This window comes from Clarias gariepinus, chromosome 21, assembly GCF_024256425.1.
Source record: "Clarias gariepinus isolate MV-2021 ecotype Netherlands chromosome 21, CGAR_prim_01v2, whole genome shotgun sequence".
NCBI lineage: Eukaryota > Metazoa > Chordata > Actinopteri > Siluriformes > Clariidae > Clarias > Clarias gariepinus.
This window is the reverse complement of record NC_071120.1, coordinates 20,042,886-20,063,601: the sequence shown is the minus strand read 5'-3', so window position 1 is coordinate 20,063,601 and position 20,716 is coordinate 20,042,886. Positions and strand designations below refer to the sequence as shown.

The 20,716-nt window shown below is 40.0% G+C and overlaps 2 protein-coding genes across 5 annotated transcripts in view; both read right to left on the bottom strand.

Moving 5' to 3' along the window:
• Positions 1-4,879, bottom strand: part of bmp2k (BMP2 inducible kinase) — a 58,459-nt gene extending 53,580 nt beyond the window's left edge. For all 4 annotated transcript variants that reach the window (XM_053481552.1, XM_053481554.1, XM_053481556.1 and 1 more), the window contains exon 1: positions 4,001-4,879. In XM_053481552.1, the coding sequence (XP_053337527.1) occupies positions 4,001-4,151 (151 nt within the window). In that variant the 5' untranslated portion in view covers positions 4,152-4,879. The remainder of the gene's footprint in view (positions 1-4,000) is intronic.
• Positions 4,880-9,449: 4,570 nt separating this feature from the next.
• fras1 (Fraser extracellular matrix complex subunit 1) overlaps positions 9,450-20,716 on the bottom strand; it is a 138,080-nt gene continuing 126,813 nt past the window's right edge. The window contains exons 60-74 of the mRNA XM_053481101.1: positions 20,440-20,596; positions 19,056-19,256; positions 18,776-18,963; positions 18,286-18,561; positions 17,944-18,176; positions 17,700-17,860; positions 17,362-17,576; positions 16,560-16,710; positions 16,243-16,350; positions 15,485-15,644; positions 15,288-15,404; positions 14,999-15,165; positions 13,944-14,149; positions 13,656-13,802; positions 9,450-12,094 (exon numbers count right to left, since the gene is read on the bottom strand). Of these exons, the coding sequence (XP_053337076.1) occupies positions 11,546-12,094; positions 13,656-13,802; positions 13,944-14,149; positions 14,999-15,165; positions 15,288-15,404; positions 15,485-15,644; positions 16,243-16,350; positions 16,560-16,710; positions 17,362-17,576; positions 17,700-17,860; positions 17,944-18,176; positions 18,286-18,561; positions 18,776-18,963; positions 19,056-19,256; positions 20,440-20,596 (3,036 nt within the window). The 3' untranslated portion in view covers positions 9,450-11,545. The remainder of the gene's footprint in view (positions 12,095-13,655; positions 13,803-13,943; positions 14,150-14,998; positions 15,166-15,287; positions 15,405-15,484; positions 15,645-16,242; positions 16,351-16,559; positions 16,711-17,361; positions 17,577-17,699; positions 17,861-17,943; positions 18,177-18,285; positions 18,562-18,775; positions 18,964-19,055; positions 19,257-20,439; positions 20,597-20,716) is intronic.

The window sequence follows — 20,716 nt, the reverse complement described above, 5'->3', positions numbered from 1 at the left end:
TTTATCTGAATTTATATTAATATTTATGTTACAAAATTAGTAAATTATATTGTTCTGTTATAAGTTTAGCGTTAAAACGCATAAAAAAAAAACTATATATTGCCACGAAAAAAGCCACAAAACAATTATTAGTTAAGTTATAAGGAAAAATCCGCAAACTCGGAACTGCGGTTTCATTGAAACAGATGCATAATTAATTCAGCTGATTAATTTTTTAAAAGCCAGCTGTTTACTGTTTATTGATATTATAAATAAACTGCAATAAAAGTAATGGCAGGGAAAAAAATCTATATACTTATTGACGTTTTACATCATTTCAACCCTCTTTAATGAAATAACAAAAATATGGCATGATTGCCTTCAGAGACACAAAAACAGTGAGGTTCGTTGGGCAAACACAAAGGAAGTGATCGCCATCACGGCCCGGCGTGCTGTATCGTACCAGCACTTCTTTATAGGCTGCGAGAACGAGACAAAAGCACAACACACAATCCTCTTATTCATCTCCAGCATGGCGTGCAGATAATGTAGATTGCAGCTTTGACAGAGCCACGTTACCAAGCAGCCCATTCATAAACAACACCTGCACTAACTGGAAAAGTTATCGTAACCCTGTCAGATTGTAACTGGTTTCTACACAATATTAATTAAACATGGATGGGAAAAGAAGGTGATTAGATAATGGAAATTCTTCTGCACCGTGTACTGCTTTATTTAAAATACGTAATTCAGAGATGTACCCACTACAACACTGGGACAAAATGAAGTACTCTCTATTCCATGCTGATCGATTGACCTCTGACCACCCAGACAAATCAGACGTGGATAAATCACACGCCTGAGCACCCAGTACAAGCTGTGTGCAAGCTTTTACTTTCATTATTCATGGTTGCTGGTTCAATAAGCTGCTCATGTAGCGGTCAACAACCTGAAGGGCAAAAATATTACGCTCTCTCGTCAAAAGTTTCTTTTTCAAATGCATGTCTGAACTATAATAGAGTAAAGCAGCTTGCCACATAATTGTGCACAATTAACAGACTAGTTGTTCAGAATAGTGCAGTTAATAATTTATTGATTACTTGCTGTTGAGAATTAAGAAACAAAATAAGAAATGTATTAGCTTTTTGTTTTGCATAATATTTCTCCATAGCTCTATTAATTTGTACACACTTGTTTTTGAATAAGGCCTTTTTATTATTCTGATTTAACTAAATTGTTGGGAAGATGCTATCTATTTACGTATAACGTATTCAGAGTCTTGTTAAATAAACACAGTACAGAGCCGTCTTATACCTCTCCTGATTCAAACAGATTAAACAGCCAAGTAATATATTTTATGCACAATGTAAGGAGAAAAAAAAAAGGGGGGGGAAGCAACAATTTGGGGTCAAGGGTGCTAGTATGATGTGCTCCAATTTATTTTTTTAGAAAATACGAACTGTAAGGCATTATACATACATACACTTGTTCACAATATTTAGTCTCATATTCTCTCACTATATATTGTTGAACCTAAGTTTAATTTAAGTTCCTCAACAGCCAAACATTGCAGCTTGCCCTCTGCCTCTTTAAAGTTCTCAGTGACTTATCTATCATTGCTGATCTGCCGGAGTCAAACCACTGAAAAAGTGTGAAATGCTTAAATGCCGTAATCCTTCCTTCTGACAGCAGCACATGCACCCTCTGTACATATTCTCTGTTCCATCGTTTAGTGTGGATGGAAAGATGAATTTGTGTCACCAACATGATTTTTCTGACTGTACGTGTAGTAGAGAGAGAAATATATCTACTGTGAAAAACTCCATAAAACAATTAAAACACAATAGACTTTCCCCTGCGATGTTAATCAGTCATAAACAAATAAACTCGGCTCAAAAGGCTTTCTGGCTCCAACGTCCCCCAGAGCGCAAAGGAGGAAGGAATCAAGAAAAAGGAACTTGTGAGACTCTGTCCAACTCCACAGATGTTTGTGTGGCTCGAACTCCGCACTGGCAGGGAAATTTCACAATTCTGTTCAGTCAGCAAGTTTCGCAGTGTAGGGACCCTTTAACTGGAAACACGCACAATGACATTTCACAGAAAGGAAAGCTCTGCTGCTCGCATTACATGAAATATAAGACAAGGGCTGTGCACAGGCTGGATTAAAGTGAAAGAACATCTGATAGAACGCTTCCTAGTCCCAACAAGTGATATTGTAAAAGATCATAAATCTGTGTTTTATCAGTTCTATACTGTAAGAAAAAAGCAAGGCCACGAAATGTTAACCGCAGGGAAAACAGAGCTACAGGAGATACATAATATTGCTTATCTGGTTTGGATTTTAATTGATTTTTTTTGTTAAAACACAGCTGTACGAAGATCTGACAATTCACATCGTATACCAAGACTGTATACACAACGCAGATAAACTACCACACTCCACATGTGTACTTTATTATCTCACTGATCCACATTCACCCCAAAGGTCATGTGACACATTTTAATTATGTTACTCTTGTACAGGAAGTCAAAAACTTTGGAAGTTAATTCGAGTTCAAATGTTAAATAGTATCGATAATGTTGCCTAGCAGCTATTGCTCCGATTTTTCTTTAAAAAAATAATAATAATAAAAATCCCACCCCCGTAAAAAAAAAAAAATAGAGGCATGGGAGGGTTTCGTGCATTACCCAAGATGAAATACCAGGAAGAGTGTCTTTCTACTCTGTCCAGTAAATTTAGCCAACTAACACACACAAAAAAAAAAAAAAAATTATCCATCACATGACTAATCATCTCTGGACTGCTTTCGTTTCAGGATTCACAGGAAATTAAAAGTGCCACACTCTTTGCTGTTAAAACAGGGGAATTTGTCTGGTGTATGGTGGGAGATTTGACTCAGTGATTCACAAAGGCCAAGCAGCTGACGTGCGTAGGATTGCAACAACAGGATGGCCACATGCTAGGAAGCCTGAGGTCAAGGTTTATTCTTGAGAATACGGACCATTTTCATAGCATTTATTACGATACCTGCAATTATTTTAGTGGCATGTTTACAATTTAGTACTTTTTTACGCAAAAAGAAACTTTTTACGCAACAAATAGAAACAGAAAATTGTCTGTAAGGCAGAAAAGTACTTTTTCCCCTCCTGATAATGTAACTGCTGTATATTTACATCAATTCATTCTACCAAGTGGTTCCTTAGCATTCACTGGTTCATACACACCATCACGTAACAACATATTAAGAGGTCCTCAATGTATTGTAATGTGCTGGACGTATTTTCTGATCATTTTATGCAAAAAGCATAGTTTTTTAGGATGATATTCAGCGACTGTGGGACAAAATGGTACAACAGCATAAGAGCCAAATACAGTATGTCCTTTCAACTTCTATACCAGTTATCCTGTTACAGGGTTGTGGCGAGCCTGGAGCCTATCCCCAGGAGACTATTGGCATGAGGTGGGGTACACCCTGGACAGGGTGCCAATGCATCGCAAGACACATGAACCAACCAGCCTAATCTGCAGGCTTTGAATTGTGGGATAAAACCGGTGTACCTGGAGGAAACCCACCACGCAGACCCGTGGCGTGAATCGAACCCTCGACCCTGAATTTTCAATTTATACATTTTTTTGCCTTATTGTAATTATGTTCCCCAAATCGTACCATCACACTCAACTAAATAGCGTACAAACTGTTTCTGTGAAAGCGAAGTGTTCGTACCACAACGGGGTTTTCTTTACCAAACAACCCACATTATGATCGTTTAATCATCACTGTTTTTATCAAATGAGAGAACTTAATTAAGAGATAAAACACACAGCTACGATCAAAGTTTAAGAAGTGAAACATGTTTTCTTCAAACAATTTAAACATCATGAAATGAGTTCAATAAATCTAATACTCAGGTGAAGTTCAGGGGACCGGGTACACACCTCGGGGTAAAGGGGTGTTTAAAACTTAACACCAAGTTACTACCCTGTCACTTACACTCACACACACACACACACACACGTTACCTTCTGCGATGAGCTCGTCCACGGTGACCTGGTACCTCCCGATAGCGAACACTTTCCCGATGAAGTTGCTCCCTCCGGTACCGGACCCGGACCCCGAACCTCCTCCCAGTCCTCCGCTCTCCGACTTGGGCATGCGCGAAAACTTCTTCATTCTTCCTTCGAGTCTAGCAACAACAACAACAAAAATAAAGAATAATCCTTCCCCAAACAGTTCACCACCAGCAGCAGCTCCACCGCTTCTATCTGGTCATCTCCACCCTGTTTGTCCTGCGAGGCTCTGGGAGAGAAACGTCACTTGAACACCACCATGCTCGACTTCCTCCTCCACTGCGGTGCAGTGAATCCCACCAACTCTCGGCTACGCTGTTAGCGTAACTCGCGTTACGCCAATTAACGACTCCAGAAAGGCGGATTGTTGCTAGCCAGAGACGAACCGATAATGTAAGACAGACCTCTCGGCTCGGCAGCGAACAGTATACAAGCTCAGGTTCACAGCTACGCCTGGATTCGTTTTCCTAACACCCAAGTGTGTGTGTGGTCACTAAGGCTAAGGCTAACGTTAGCCAAGTGTGCTCAGAGTGCATGGAGAAAACGCCTCCCTACTTCCCCTTCCTTTCGGAGTTAGCTCCTAGCTCGTTAGCGTGTTAGCCGGCTCGCGACTCAAACAAACAAAATGCCCTTTTAGAAGGACAACTCATCTCACAAAGTCGACATTACACAGTCCTGACCCGCGGCTTGGGCCGAGTTTGCTGTCGAACACCGGTTATCCCGACCATTGCAGGAGGCTTTCCGTTTACTAAACTCCGTAACTCCGGTGACTGAGTCAAGTGGGAGGTTTTTGTTGTTGCTGCTGTTCAGCCAGCACGCGCCAACCAAACTTCCAGCGTGCGTGAGCGCGCGCGGGCGTGTGCGCGAGCCGTGCTATTGTGACGATTGGTGTGTGCACGCACGCTCCGCTTTCTGATGGGACGCCGCGCCTGACCGTCTGCCTGAACACACACACACACACACACACACACACCGTCTCTCCCTCTCTTTTCACCAGTTTGGTTGAGGACGATTTTGGGGACAATTAAGTGAATGAAGAACACACAGCTGTCCTCGGTTCTGTTTATTGTACTTACTTTTTTCTTTATTGTACTGCAACAATGCACCAAAGTGTGAAAATTTATTTATCATGGCTTCTCAAACTTTTTTTTATTGCAACCATGCACTGGAGTAAAAAAAAAAAAAATGCATCATTTATTATGGCTTCAAAACTTTATTTTATTGCAACCATGCACTGGAGTGAAAAAAGGAAGCATTTATTTTTTATGAAATTTCATAATTTATTTTTATTAGACATTTCCCAGCAGTTGGATTAATAAAGATATACCTTATCTAAATATTTATCTTACTGCAACCATGCATCAGGGCTTCTCAAACTGTATTTTATTGCAAGCATGCACTGGAGTGAAAAATAATTTATCAGGGCTTCTCCAACTTTATTTTTTTACTTAGTAAACTTAACTAAACTTAAAAAGTAATCTTTGTAAATTGTGCCTGTGACACAATCACTATATGACATAGGTAGCATGTCATACTATGAACTATATAGTCATGATCAACTTTTATATCACAGGGAGTGTGTAACAGGCGTCCCTCTGGCTTCCCTCACCGCCTGTAACAGCAGGTAGTATCTTCTATGGTGAACACGGGTATGTCAGGCCAAGCTCAAAGTTACTGAAATCCCAGATCTGACTACAGAGCTCTACAGTGACAACGCTCACGATGAGCGCATGAAATCTGCATCAGACTGCGACTGCATGCAGGCTAACTTCTAGTAAATATATTCATACATACATACATACATAAAAAGAATCAGGGATCCTCTAAATAAACAAAACACACCACTATTTGAGCAACAAGAATTTATGTGATTTATGTTTTGGATAATATTGGGCTCACTGGCCTTTCTGCAAACCACTGACCAAATTTTTTTTTTGTTGTTGTTATTTGGTTTCCCTTTGGGGTTTTGGGTTTTTTTTTGTTTTACTTTCTATAAACATTAGTTATATTTTTGTCACAGTTGTTTGACCTTATCTGACAAGGAGCGTTTAATAAGGTTGCTTTTTTGTACAATTTATTTTGTAACCATAAACTAACATTTTCGGAATATTGCCATAAAATTCCCTTGCATGACTTTGAAAATGTTTACAATGTTGTTTGGGTTATTTTTTTGTAACCACAAACCATTTGTTCCTGTAACGTTTTTTAAGTGTAAGAGAAGCTCACCAAATTTACCAAGGGGTGCTTTCGGGTTTTTTTTTTTAGGGAAAAAACTTCCTTTAATGTTCTCTTAGGGGAAGTTCTCAAAGTTCACCCAAGGTCGTTTGTACATATGTATGTATGTATATATGTATTCCATTCCATTCAATCATTCATTTATTGATTCCTTCTTCTCTAGAAGAAGATCTTAAAAATTATCCAAAGGATTTTATATATATATATATATATATATATATATATATATATATATATATATACACACACACACACACACACACACACACACACTTTTTTGGTTGTTTTTGTAGGATACTGATTTAAATACTTAAAATGGAAAAGGCCAAATTATTTAAAGGTTATAGCAGGGCATGTCCTCTGAGCTTTATTGAATAATGAACAGCACAAACCAAAAACATTTCCAGAATGTTCTGAAAAACAAAAATCAGTAGCGGGAAGTTGAGTTTCACTTACTACTGTTTTATTGTTAGTTTTGTATATACAGTTGCAAAAATTTGCATCTAAAAGCTTTGGTCTAGAAACCTGTATGACCCCCCCCCCCACCTCCACTCCCTTATACACACACACACACACACGCACACATATAAGCACATACACACTCATTCTCCTGAATAACTACTACCCTGATGATTTGTTTGTTTAGCATGTTCTATGCGGCCTTCGGGAATTCTCTTGTAGGCCACGATTTCATGGTTTTAATTGTGTTGTCAGCTTCCAAAGAGCAAGACCTTCTTGTACTTTTAATGTAGTCCTGAGCTATATTACTCCAGGCTTCTTGACCCAGTTTCAGAGGAATATTTCTTGTTTGTTTATTAAATCATTCAAGCATTTACAAAAAAAATCTAATTTAAGGCATGAACCAATGAGAAACAGATGTTTAATTAACTGATATGAAGAAGCGAGGGGTGTCTTAAGATGTTTGCACAATACTGTACACATTTTATTTTTAACTAGAAATGTGCATTAACTATTTTTGCGATGAAACTATGTGAGATGCATAACTTTGCAGTCTCTGTATATAAGATGTAGTTATGTTTAGATTAAATGTGTATATTGTACATTTGGCAACCAGTATGTACTGTACAGAATCATTCCCATAAGATAAAAGACAGGCACATTGTTTATTTAAACAAACATCGAGTTAAGCCAGGCCCGTTCCATATCAAGGAACATCAGCCCTCATAGCGAAAGCAGTACTCATACTCGCAGAATAAGGTTACCAGTTCTGGTTCACTGGTAAAGAGATTGCTTAATCCTGAAGGGTGGTCACGTGACTGTGACATGCTGTCTCAGCACAACTTGTTCTATAACAAACACCTCGTAAAAGAGAAACCTCAGACTGAGGGTTGGTTTTTCAGACTATGAGAACATGCTGCCCCCTGTTGGTTAATGCTCACATCTGCTCTGGTTCAGTGGTGAAATCACTATGTGGCACCAGGTGGCAAGCATCTTGTGCCCTAAGCCTCCTTCGATAGGCTCCTCTGTATATAGGATAAAGCGGTATTAATGATGAGTGAGTGAGTGAGTGAGTGGTCACTGCAGCCAAAGAGTTGACCCAGGGGTGCAAATACTTATGCATCCATCACATTTACTTATGCATCACATCACCGTCATTTACGATAAATGGAAAAATATTTCGCAGGTTGAATCAAATTGTGAAAATCGCACCGAGGACCATTTCAATGACCTCAACATGTAGATGTGAATATTTATTCAAGACCGTGTACATAGTGTTGTAGCTAAAATGTTTTAGGCTATTTTACATTTACAATATTTACAAATTCACCAAATAACCAGAACAAAAAATATATAGTAGCTATATACTGTATATATTAATAATTTCAGGGGCTGAAGTTGTCCCCTGCACTTGGTCTCCCTCATCCCCAAAGCTTGGACCTAATCAAGTCTCCACACATTGTCCTCTGAGTCTACTGGACAAACAGCCCTTAATCGGAGACTTTTTAACATCGTGCATTTAACCCTGTGATGCCTTATAGAAGAAAACTCTGATCCATATTTTACCAGGTTCTTGACCCAAAATTACAGTCCTCGTCAAAAGTTTGGACACAAATTTGGATGTATTTTTCCATTTCTAGAACAATACTGTAGATTTTACCTGAGACTTGATTCAGTTTTTTTTTTAAGATATGAAGGTGTGCTGCTCTGAAATAGTTCCTGCAAGAAAAGGAATTAAGTGCATTTGCAAAACCCATTAAAGTCCATAATGAAACTGGCTCTCATGAAGACTTTCCCAGGAAAGCAAGACCAAAATGTACCTCTGCTGCAGAGGAGAAGTTCATTTAGAGTCACCAGCCTCAGAAATCACCAATTAACAACCAGCACCTCGGACTAGAGCCGTTATGAACAGAGCAAACTTTAAAAAGCATAAGAAGTCGACACAACTCAATATCAGCTGTTCAAATAAGATTATTGCATATGCTGGACGCCTTCAGAATTGTTTTACAATGTAGGAAAAAAAATTAAGATCAGGAAAAACCAAAGAATTAGAACTAGGTTTGTCCAAGCTTTTGACTGGTGGCATATTGGCATTGTGATTAGCACTGGTGCCTTGCAACTCCAGGGTCTGGCTTCGTAGGTTTGATGTGCCAGATGGCACGTGGTTACCAAAAAATTTTTTTTTTGACTGGTAGTGTTTATTGGTAGATCACTGGCCTTCATGGTGCTGTTTGATTAGGCTTGTTCTTGGGGTATTAACCGTACTATACGTTTGTTTCTATTAACTTTTTAAAAAACATTATTTTTTATTATTATTCTTATTATTATTATTAGTAGAAATAGTCATTTGCAGTCATTGCTGCAACTTTTTTTATCCAAAAAGTCCATAATAATATTTTTTTAACTTTCACTTGATTATTTAGCATGAAGACACACTTAACAGCAAAGCTAGCATTCCTGACAAAATTGTTCCTCTTAATAAATCTCCTTTTTGCTTATTCAGGAATTCACTATACCACTGTTATCTATTTTCCTACTGTTTTATTCAATTATTTATCCATATATATTATACCTACTGATGAAAGCAGAGCGCAATACACCTTCAGACTATACAAGACAACACGGTCCGTAACAAAATGTATTTTTTTTTTTTAGAATTGCTCACAAGAAAAACTGCATCGAACAATATTAGAATTAAGATCATAAGTAATAAAAATCTTTACAGATATTTTTTATTTATTACTAAAAAGGCACATAGTACAGGCATTACATCAATATTTTCTCACAAGTCATAGCACCATACTCTCTCTTTAACTGCTTGATAGGCACTACATTCTGCAAAACGGACAAATAATAATAATAATAATAATAATAATAATAATAATAATAATAATGTGAGGGCTATGGCTGCAGAATATCTGTCTCACATGAGCACCAAGTGATATGTAACCAAATAATAAGAGCGCAACACTGGAAAACATTTGTGCAGCAAGGTACATTGAATGTGCTCTACATATGACATAAGATGAGGATAACCTAATACATAATAATAAAGTGAGGCGATATGGCAGTCATCTCTTGTCAAGGATGTCACTGGATACTGATGGAGCATGTACAGTATGTGCAGTACAGTAAAATAAATCCACAGGGTGGAGGATACAGTATAGAGGGAGAGAGCAGAACAGTGTATTTAAGCACAAACACCCAGTTTACAGTGTTTAAAAAAAAAAAAAAAACAGCACTAATGCTTGCAAACTTTTTTGTCAGTAATACCATACAGTATATAATAATGTTATATTTGGATTCAGACTCAAAAATCGCACTTGGTAAAATTTCGTGTGGCACAATGGTGATTAAGCAATACAGTGGTACCTCGGCATACGAACGCCCCGCTCACTAATTTTCACCTTAACTTTGCAAGTAATTTGCCTCGGCATACTTTCTACATACGAGCACCCGAACTGAGCGCCGACAAAGTTGCGCATTTTAAAGCTTGTTTGCGTTAGTGAAAAGCTTAGTAAAGTGAGTTTACAATTTGTGCTTTTTTTTGTTGCATTTTGTGCAAGATTTAGTAAAGACATAGCACCATGGGACCCAAAAATGTTAGCAAGAACGGTAGCAAGAAGAAAAGGAAGCCACTTTCAGGTTCGGGTTTTGAAGCAGATGGTGCCAAGAGGATTCACAAATTATTCTTAAGTGAGGTTTAATGTCTATTGATTTCATATTTTACTTATTTTCCAAATGCTTTAATAGTTTTTATATGTGGAAGCAGAGTAGCTTAGTGGTTCTGGGTTCGAGTCCCGTCGTGGGTTTCATGCAGTTTGCATGTTCTCCCTGTGCTTGGTGGGTTTCCTCCCACTGTGCAAAGACATGCAGATTATACTAATTGGGGTTCCCAAATTGCCTGTAGTGTGTGAATGAGCGTGTTAGTGTGTATGCCCTGCGATGGATTGCCACAACGTCCAGGGTGTACCCCACCTTGTGCCCTAAGTCCCCTGGGATAGGCTCCAGGCCCCCCACGACCCTGTATACAGGATAAAGCGGTATAGACTTGGTGAGTGAGTGAGTTAGTGTTTTTATATATAAAAAAATAAGATTATAGTGTTGGACATTGGTAATATTGGTAATATTTTTGGGTGGCTGAAACAGATTATCCACATTTACATTATTGTCTATGGGAAAATGTGTTTCGCAATACGAATTTTCAATCTTAAGAACTCGCATCTGGAGCCAATGAGGTACCACTGTATTAATAATAAAAAAACTAATAAAATATTATGTAGGTATGAGGGATGACTATGTCATCATGTAATTGCACTTTATAACGGTATTTACATCATATACCTAATTCAAAACAGTGTTGGCACATAACCTGTGCTTAATACTTTCATCGTGATTTTACTGAAATGGCTAAGACATAGGACAGCAAAAATAAAATGCATTTAAATAAAGTGATGACGTGGCTGAGCTACCACTGACTGCTGCATCAATAACGATGATACTAATGTCACAAAAAAAAAATCCTTGTCAACAATTTTTAAAATTGTTTAAATGAAACAGGCTGAGATCGGAGTGAGATCATTCAATATGATGACGTAACGTCCTGAGGTAGCTCAGTTGCAAGATACTTTACACTGCATAGCTGGCAAACAGACTTTCCCTTTTCCCCCCGTCTCAGGGTCGTATAAAAATACTAATCTCATACATCAACACATCTCCATTATCACAGACAGGAATAGAAAATAAATGTTTTTACAGTGTCTTATTAAATACTCTAATTTCTGTTTTTGTGTGTTGAGCCGATCAGACTTCCGTGCCGTCATTAATGTTGTTGTGCATTTTGACCTCCAGGTTGACCTGCTTGACCTTGACCCCGTTGACCTTCCAGGTGTCTGCGCCCTGGCTGAGAAGGTTAACATTGCACTTGCCGTTCTTCAGGTTCTTCTCCAGTCGCTCAACCTCCACTTTGGTGTTCAACGGATACTCTTCCATGTTGGGGTTCTTTGCCGACTTCCTGCCGTCCGCCTTCCGGCACTTCCTGAACAGGAAGCAGGAAGCCAGCAACAGTAGAATGAGCAGGATGAAGGCCACCACACCTCCCCCAACCGAGCCGCTCGTGTGAGAGTCGAAAGTGGGCGAGGGTTGAAGTTCGAGCTTTAGGGCCTTCATGTTGGTCCCGTTCTTCACCTGCTCGCCCTCGTTGTCGTAGATGAGCGACTCGTCCAGCACAGACTGTACGCTCAGGTCACGTTTTAACGCTAAGCTGATTGAGCGACGCACTCTGGGGCTGGAGATAGACTCCGGACCAATGACGTAGATGACCTGGAGGTACCACTGATGTCCTGCTTCCACCTGAAAAGAAAGGAAATCTCTCATGAAAACAACATTGAAATGTTCCTTATTAAAATAGACAACACATTAATCTTTACAGTATAACTAATGTGATCTTCAGTGGTATTCAAAGCTTTTTTTTTAGTTTAAACCCCTTTTGTCTGCATATATTTTGCACATCATCCACAATGCTGCTGGTGCAAAGTGTTATGTACTATATTCCACTACTGATCTACAGATTCCTCCAACTAGGAAAAGACAAACAAAAACATTCCAAGCATTAAAGTTTGCAGTCTCCGGTAACACGAAACAAGAAAGCGCATCGGCTGCTGGTCATCTCAGGGACACTGATGGGATGATAATACAGCTCTTTACTTATATGAAAGCCTGTGGGCTGGTGACTCCGTGGTAGGTCGTCTGCCATGTGGAAGGCCCGGGTTCGATTCCCAGCCTGTGCCCAAACCCCAGCCACTGGATGCAGTGCCGGTCCCAAGCCCGAATAAAATGGGAGGGTTGCGTCAGGAAGAGCACCGGGGGTAAAACTTATGCCAAGCTTGTATGTGCGGACAGATGGTCTGCTGTGGCGACCCCTTGTTGGAGGCAGCCGAAAGACCGACATCAAGTCTCTAGTATTTCTATGTTGGATTTCTTGTGGAATGTGGAATGGAAAAAAGGACAATAAAAAAATAAATAAATTAAAAAAAAAATCTCCTCCATCGACGTCTCAAAGGAACAAAATTAGCATTAGAAACATTCAGCACATCACAAATATTTATAAAGATTTATAAACTCTCTCACTGGTGTCTACTGTACATTTCCCTGGACGTTAAATATTTAACATGTTAAGCTCTGTTCCTCTGCTTATGATTTTTATACTCTCACGTATGACATTTTATTACTCGTATGACTGCCATAGGTGCTTTCGTAAGCCTATCCATGGTCATTCGTGGCTTCACCTAGTCAATCTTAGGCAGCCGTAGCTGACAAGAAGCTAAAGAAACCCATGGAGATCTACCCATGGAACCCATGGTCATCTGCGAGTCTATTTCTCCTGAGGAAACTAACATAACCACTATTAGCTTGTTGATTTACCACGGTATGCGTAATGTAAGTATTGGAAGTGTAAGTGTGTGCGCGCTGCCAAAGGTTGCTGCAGACTCCTGCAAAAGAAGACAATTTGCTCGTGCAGTTCCTGGCGGATCTTTACAGTGGAACACACTCTCCTTTAACATTCCGCACAAGTAGGCATCAGGTGATGTAAGATCGGGGAAATGGGACCGGTATGGGTTCTGCCACCTTTTTCAATCTTTGTCCCTGTTACACTCAACTATGAATACTTTTTCCTTTCATAGACCCTCTGAGAACAGACGATATGTATAGCCTTATCCTACCAGGTTGTTTGCTTTCCTGTGCCTTTATGTGGCTCCACTGTATTTTGCCTTAGCTCAGGAAAAAAAAAGACAGCGTATAAAATGACATTGAATTCTATCAGAGTCAGAGCTGGGCACGAATTGGAAACCATAGTGATTCCCACCAAAATGTGTGAAATGAGAAAGTGGGAATTAGATATCTGTCCACTGACCTTATAGAGGGCATCAACCTTCATGGTGAAGCCGTCCACACCAGGCATTGTGCTTATGGACTGCAGCTCGGGGACGTCTGATGCAAAGCTGGCTTCGAATGGAACATCGTGGAAGTAGCGTTCGCAGACATCAGGCTGCTTTCGATCCTGTACGAGAAAAAGAAACCCTCTGACTCATTCAGATTCTCAATGACCAGGTACCATGTGTTTTTGAGCACACAATCTCTTCTATAAAAGCCTTCTATATTACATTACATTAACAGAGTGCAGAGCATTGTGTAGACGTACCAGGAGCAGGAAACGGTGTTTGAGGTGCTTGTTAGGCTGGATACAGCCATACTGAGGCCCCTCGTTGTACAAAGTGCCCGTTGGGTCGAAGAAGGGAACATAGCCATCTCGTCCTGTGCACAGATAAACCTTCTCCAACTGAAGCTTATAGGCAGAGTTCAGATTCTGTTCAGGATTCCACAGCACCTTGCCATACAGCGTCTGACCTACAGAAGACAGTAAACCGGGACGTCTTTAATGTACACTAGTCAGTACAATACATTTAGCTATTTAGTACATTGCCACTAATTATTCACTTGTTCAATGTATCACAATTTAAACATTATCTGAACAGCTGATGCTATGCGTCACTGGGACCTACAGAGCCCCTAAAGGGACATGGGTAAGGGGAAAACTTTTTTTTTTGATGGAAAAAAACTTAGGAAAAAGAAGAAGAAAAAAACTGGAGAGAAAAAAAAAAAACGGACACAGGAGAAAAAAAAAATCGAGATCACTTGACTCATATTTCAGTCTTTCAGCGCCAAAATACGGAGAGTATAAGCTCCAAGTACAAACTGCATGTCTTTATATTTAAGGTCAAGCTAAAATGAAAACTCTCAAAGTTTGCTGTTACTGCCACCGGCTGAACTAAATCGGTAACGCTGAAGAGTCAAGTTTTGCGAGATATCGCAAAATGTTTAACTCGGGTCCCATGATCTGATCCCCGCCCCCCTGTCCATTTTTTTTCTCTATTTGTGTCCCATGTTTTTTTTCCTCCTCTTATATATTTTTTTTACACATGGAAGGCTGCTTTCATAGTTCACATCTCACAATCTATATGCAATCATAGGGGAAGCAGTTATGGTCATAAACAACATCAGGAAAATGTTTCAGAAAAGAATCCGTAACGCAACAGTTTTTTGACCCATCAGTTTGCAACACATGTGTGTAGTAGAAATGATCTTGTTAATGAGTAAACAGAAAGAAATTTGTTGAATAGGTGGGAATCAAACCATTACGCCACCATGGCACCTAATAATTAAAGGAAATAATAAAGGGATTCAATTAAAACTTACCCATTGAAAATGCGCCCTTGTAGTCCATCTCTGCCATGGACGTGTCTGTGGTTGCAGGATCCATCATAAACACTTTCTCGTTGTTGCACAGCTGGAACTCAGTGTTTAGAGAGTAGACCACAGGCACAGGTCGATTCGTCTGCTGAAATGCAATTGGCAGCAGGAACCTGTTGACCATTGAGGGAACAAAAAGTTGCAAGAGCGTGTCATTGACCTTAATGCAACCACTCCATTATTTCAATACCAGTCTAAACTAAACGAAACAAGTATTCATTAGAAAAGGATGTACTTCTCGGGAGCATGAGCCGTGCAGGAGAGAGGTTTGTCTCCAGGATCAATCCATGGCTGAGTGGGCTGCACCGTGCAGGGAATTAAAAAGACTGTGTATTCCCCAGAATAGTCCTTCCTGGATGACACAGGGAATGTATCAGTTTCGGGAAACTAGGAACACAAGTGTGAGTGATTTACTGGGTCTGGGTTTGGTACCTGCTGTAGGAGCTGGTGGCCCTCCATAGCTGGTACGGGGAGTCAAAGGTCTGCGCACTCCAGGCAAGCTGCAAATCGAACTCGATGCCCCCGAGGTGATCCGGTGCCATCAGGTGAGATTTGTGCCCGGGAAGAGTATGATGCTCTGGAACAAACTGACCTATAGTACAGAGATACACTTTGTATTATAGCTGTTATTAACATTCTGCCCATTAAAAACATTTTCATCCACTCATATATCTTTCTTTGGTTTCAACTGCATCATGGAATTTGCAAAATGTAAATTACTTTAAATTGTGATTTTACTTTTAGAGGGTGATGATTTTTTTTATCTACTGTTTTTTATTACTCATGTTTAACACTTAATAAAAGGGACGTTCAGGTCAAATTGAGACGGAAATTTTTCTTGAATTTGAACGTGTTGGACTACTGATTGGAAGGTCCTAAGCTCAGGCCCCAGCACCACTAGATCGGCACTTGTGGGCGCTTCAACTGCTTAGACGTAAAATTTTATAAAATGGAGGTCACTCTGGATGAGTGTGTCTTACCAACTGCCATAGACAGTAATTTAACGAGGGCATAAAAACGAATGACATTTACAAAATATGTCAAGCACAGTATGATGAGATCCTTTGCCACAGTAAAACATTTCAATGGTCCGAACAATTTAAAGAATGCCGTACGTCCATATACGACGATTCCAGGCAAAGTGGCACAAAAAATAAAATATTTCGAGATAGGTGAAGGTGGTAACACACCCCTGAATTTAGCATGTGTTTTAAACTCGATCACTAGCCGTCCATCTTCTTTGATAAAGATTCTGATGATCTGCAGTCTGGCCGAGAGCACGCTGTCCGTCTGAATGCCTGCAAGAGCACAAACAAAACAGATACATCAGCCTTTAGCAGATGAATATGGATTAATGACTGCTTCGAGCAAATATATAGACCATAATGTGTGCCTGATGGACAGAATATATAGAAATATTTTGGCTTAAGTCTATATTAAGGTGAATGATATGGGTGTAAGGAGTGTTTATGAAAGTTGACACTGCTACTATTATCGCAGCACACACCTGTCCTCCATAGCACGGTATCATAGAAGAAAGAGAACTCCATCTCAGTGTGGTGCTCAAGGGAGGCCCAGCCTCGAGGCGCTGTCACGTAGATGTAGGACACGTAGAGAGGAACCTGCACAGTTAGGAACGACTGTGCCGAGTCTCGCACCTGTTAAAACAAACGGAAACATATGATATAGAATTGCATTGCAAATTAGTCCAAATTATGGTCACGTCTCGACGGTTGTTCTATAGGGTGCAAGTCAAATTGTATGCAAATGACCTGATTTTAGGGCTACTAAGATAGAAGCTTGCAAGTGTCACACACTGCCACATGTGAGAGGCTGGGAAAAACACTTCACATTGAATTTCGCTTTAAGGAGAGAAATAAGTTGGCATTAAGAAAATAAAAGCTAAAAAGACAGAATCAGGTTAACAATCAGGTTATTAAAATGTAAAGTGGAATAAAATATCCATTAAATAACTAAGGATGGGAACACGTGCAATAGGGACTTCCTGATACAATATTACTATTATACCTTGATCCTGATTCAATTTGTATTGCGATTCTGTAAGTATCACAATTTTAGAAATATCCCGATTCAATATTATTTTGTTTTGCAATTCTAAACAAACCTAGCAGATAATTGCTACAGTGTTAATAGTTTAGAATGCACCACCTGCAGGATTTTAGAGGAACAGTTAAATTTTACCAACTCAAATGCAAACATAAATAAACAAAAATCGCAATACATAACTAACGCAATACATATTTAATACACTATATCAAGTAAATAATATTAATACTAGTGTGACTAACCTGGAAGTCAGCAGTGACTGACCCCCCACATACGTCGATAAGTTCAGTCATGTCGTAGTAAGCATCGAAAGTCCAGATGCAGCTCTTCAGGTTGAGGTGCTTGTACAGCTGGATGGTTCTGGGCTCACGGATGCTGGGGTTGAACTGGTAGGGACGATCATAGCCAGGACCCAAGGATATACTATCGTAGGACACGTCATCCAGGAAGCCAGTTTCTAGAAAGCAGAAACCAATACAAAACAAAAAGGTCAAGTGGGTATCGATTAAATATTTCAGTTCAGAATTTAAGGGACAGAAAGAGTTTGATAAAAGAGTTTTTTTCAGGAACAGCTTCTTACCAGAGATACCTTGCAGGTCTTTAAGGGTGACTAGGTTGGAGCAAATGTGCTGCTGGCGGTAAATGGACTCAGACAGCAGGAAGTGCAGATTGTGTAGGGGCATAGTGGACACCAGAGGTAGCATACCATCCTGATGAGGGATCTGAACGGAGATGTGGATCCTGCAGGCCAAATCATATTTGCGGTTATTAAGGATTATGGTTAGTTACAGTTGGTGCATATACGTCTATATTTCGTTACCCACCTGTTAGGATGTTCTTTGTGTTTGACGTCCAGATATTTTAATGTGGCGATGAAAGACTGGGCTTGGAAGCCACGGGCGGTTCCAGTGGTCACTGGGGTGTGGCATATAGAGCCTTCAGTCCCAATAGTGACGATGTTGCTCCTTAGTGGGGTACCCAGGTGGCCAGCCTTATCCCGTGCCTGAGCCACGCAGCGCACATGGAAGCGCCGGCTGAAGTAGATACTGTCTAGGACCTGTGTAGAAAGTAATAAAATAAAATTATTTAGATCAAGGAAACTGAATCCTCTTGATAATCTGCAATATCTGCATTCTGTAAATAGAAATAACTATCTGAGGACAAACCATGTGGTTGACGGTTGTGTAGGGTGTGTTGTCCGTGACCGTCTCAAATGGAGACCTGGATCCGCTGCTGTCCGTGGGTGCCGCCACCTCCCAGCTGAAGTGAACGGAGGTCTGGTTGATGCCTGCCTCTTCGCAGCGCTCTCTCATTATCGAGTACTTAGGATAATGGGAGTCACAAGGGGTCACACAGACCAGAGGGTAACCCGGAGACGGAGACTTCTTACTGTTCTCCTTTGTCACCTCCTGGACATTGTCGTAGTCCGAGAGCGACACTACCTGCATGAGAATGAGAATGAAACGCTTTGAACGTTGGGCGTGTATATAAATGTTTTTATAAATCATTTTATATTTTGTAACATTATCTTGAAAAGTGGGTGCTGTAAACTGAGAATTGCCAATAACTCATCTGGGAGAGAAAGAAAGATGTAAAATGAGAGCCTGGTCAAATTTCCATACATTAAATTAAATGGTGCTGAAAAGCAAGTCTTACGATTGGAGGAGCAGGAAGGATTAGACTTCCTGCGGCTTCCTGATCCAGAATAGTGACTGTTGCCATGGTAACTTCTCCAAGAACGGCCTCCACTGGGTCATCAGGGCCGAGGACAAGTGAGAAAGATTCATGCCACTCCCGCTCCTCGTTGGACAAGATCTCAACCTTGAAGAGAATGTGATCCAAACCTAGGAAACATCAATGGAAGATATTAAAAGGCCACACAAGTACTATAAACTCACTGACGCAGTCGAAAAATGGATGCCGGTTATGGACTCACCAGGGGTAAACTTGAGAACACGACTCTTGGGGTTATAGTCTACTCCGGACTGGGCCGATCCATCCCTGGTGCTGCAGCGGATCTTGGAGGTGCGGTCTAAGTCTCCTTTCCTGATGACTTTAATATTTAGGACCTCAATCCCGTCTGGTCCAGCAGGCTCTCGCACTTGGTAAGAAGCTTGCTCAAACTCAATCGTTGGGGCTGTTTTGTAACATTATAGAAAATTAATCAACACCTTCTCACCTAACAGATTGGAGAATTCAACAGATATATAGTATACAATGAAAAATCTACCTATACATATAATAAAACTGTGAAGTTGGCATGTCTGTACATTGAAGATATTTGCCAAAAAATTATTTGCGGAGACGTAAGATGAGTAATAGAACACATCAAGATGATTTTTGGATTTTTTGTCTGTTTGTCCACGCATCACGTAAAAAAATAATAAACAAATTTTAATGGGGTCTTCACAGGTGTATTTGGCCGAGCTCGAGGTAACAGATACGCTTATTTTCATCACAAAAAATGTCCTTATATCTTCAAAAAAGCGACCTTGAGCCTGGCGCAGTGGTAAAGTGCTCACCCTATCATCCGGAGATCGCAAGTTCGATTCTTAGGTGATGCTGATTGGCTGAGCTCTCTCAGAGGTAAGGGATAAGAGGTACTTAGTGCTCTTACATTATTTACAGCTCTACAGCCAATTACGGGTGTCTGTAAGCTCACGCAAGTGGAAGGAGTGGATAGTGCTGTCCCCTGAGTGTGCTCTCAATGGTGCGTGAGCGAGCAGTTCGAAAAGATGCGGACTGCAGGCGCGATAGTCTTCGGTCGTCCCCACTGAGTGGTAGTAGTAGTTGTAGCTTAATGTGGGCGCCCCCTAGTGACGGGGAGGAATTGGATGCGACTAAATTAAAGAGAAAATTGGGGGAAAATCCCCTCCCCCCAAAAAATCTATAGTTTACATCATTTTTTAATACAAGCTCATTCCGCGCACTTCACACAAACACATAAAAATTTTAGTTAATTCCAAAATTCAACAGATGCTGTTGGACATTTTTAAAAACATGCTTAAGTCGCGGGTACATTTAGTAAGAAATATTATCAGATTGCATTATACTAGAACAGTTACTTCATATTGCATCGTGTCTTTATCACACCGATGAAGAGATTTCACAAGTTTTTAGGTTAAACTGCTCTGGCTGATATATTTAATAATATAAATGAGAATGAGAATCAATTAACTTGGTTGGATTTTTAAAATTGAGTGTTAAAAGTCAGATTTTTAAACATAGCTTTTTCCATAGATGACAATTTGTCTAGAAATCTGTAACATACCAATATCTGGAGGAAAATATACATATTAACTGCTATAAAAAAACCATACCATCCTCATCATTAGTGATGGTCACAGTGACAATGTCATTGACCCCGATCATGGCTCCACTCCAGTGATCCCCCTGTGGTGTGCCTAAGTGGACCTGGAACTCTTCTTCAGGTTCGAATACGGAGTCGTCATTGATGTGCACTGTGCAATTCTTCACCTGCAGATGGAAATGTCTGTGCTTAGTGCATTGCAAAGTCATATAGATCTAGTGTGCATTCAGATTTAAGTTTAGCATTTTCTTCTTTGCTGTTAAACATAACAGTATGCAACATAAGCT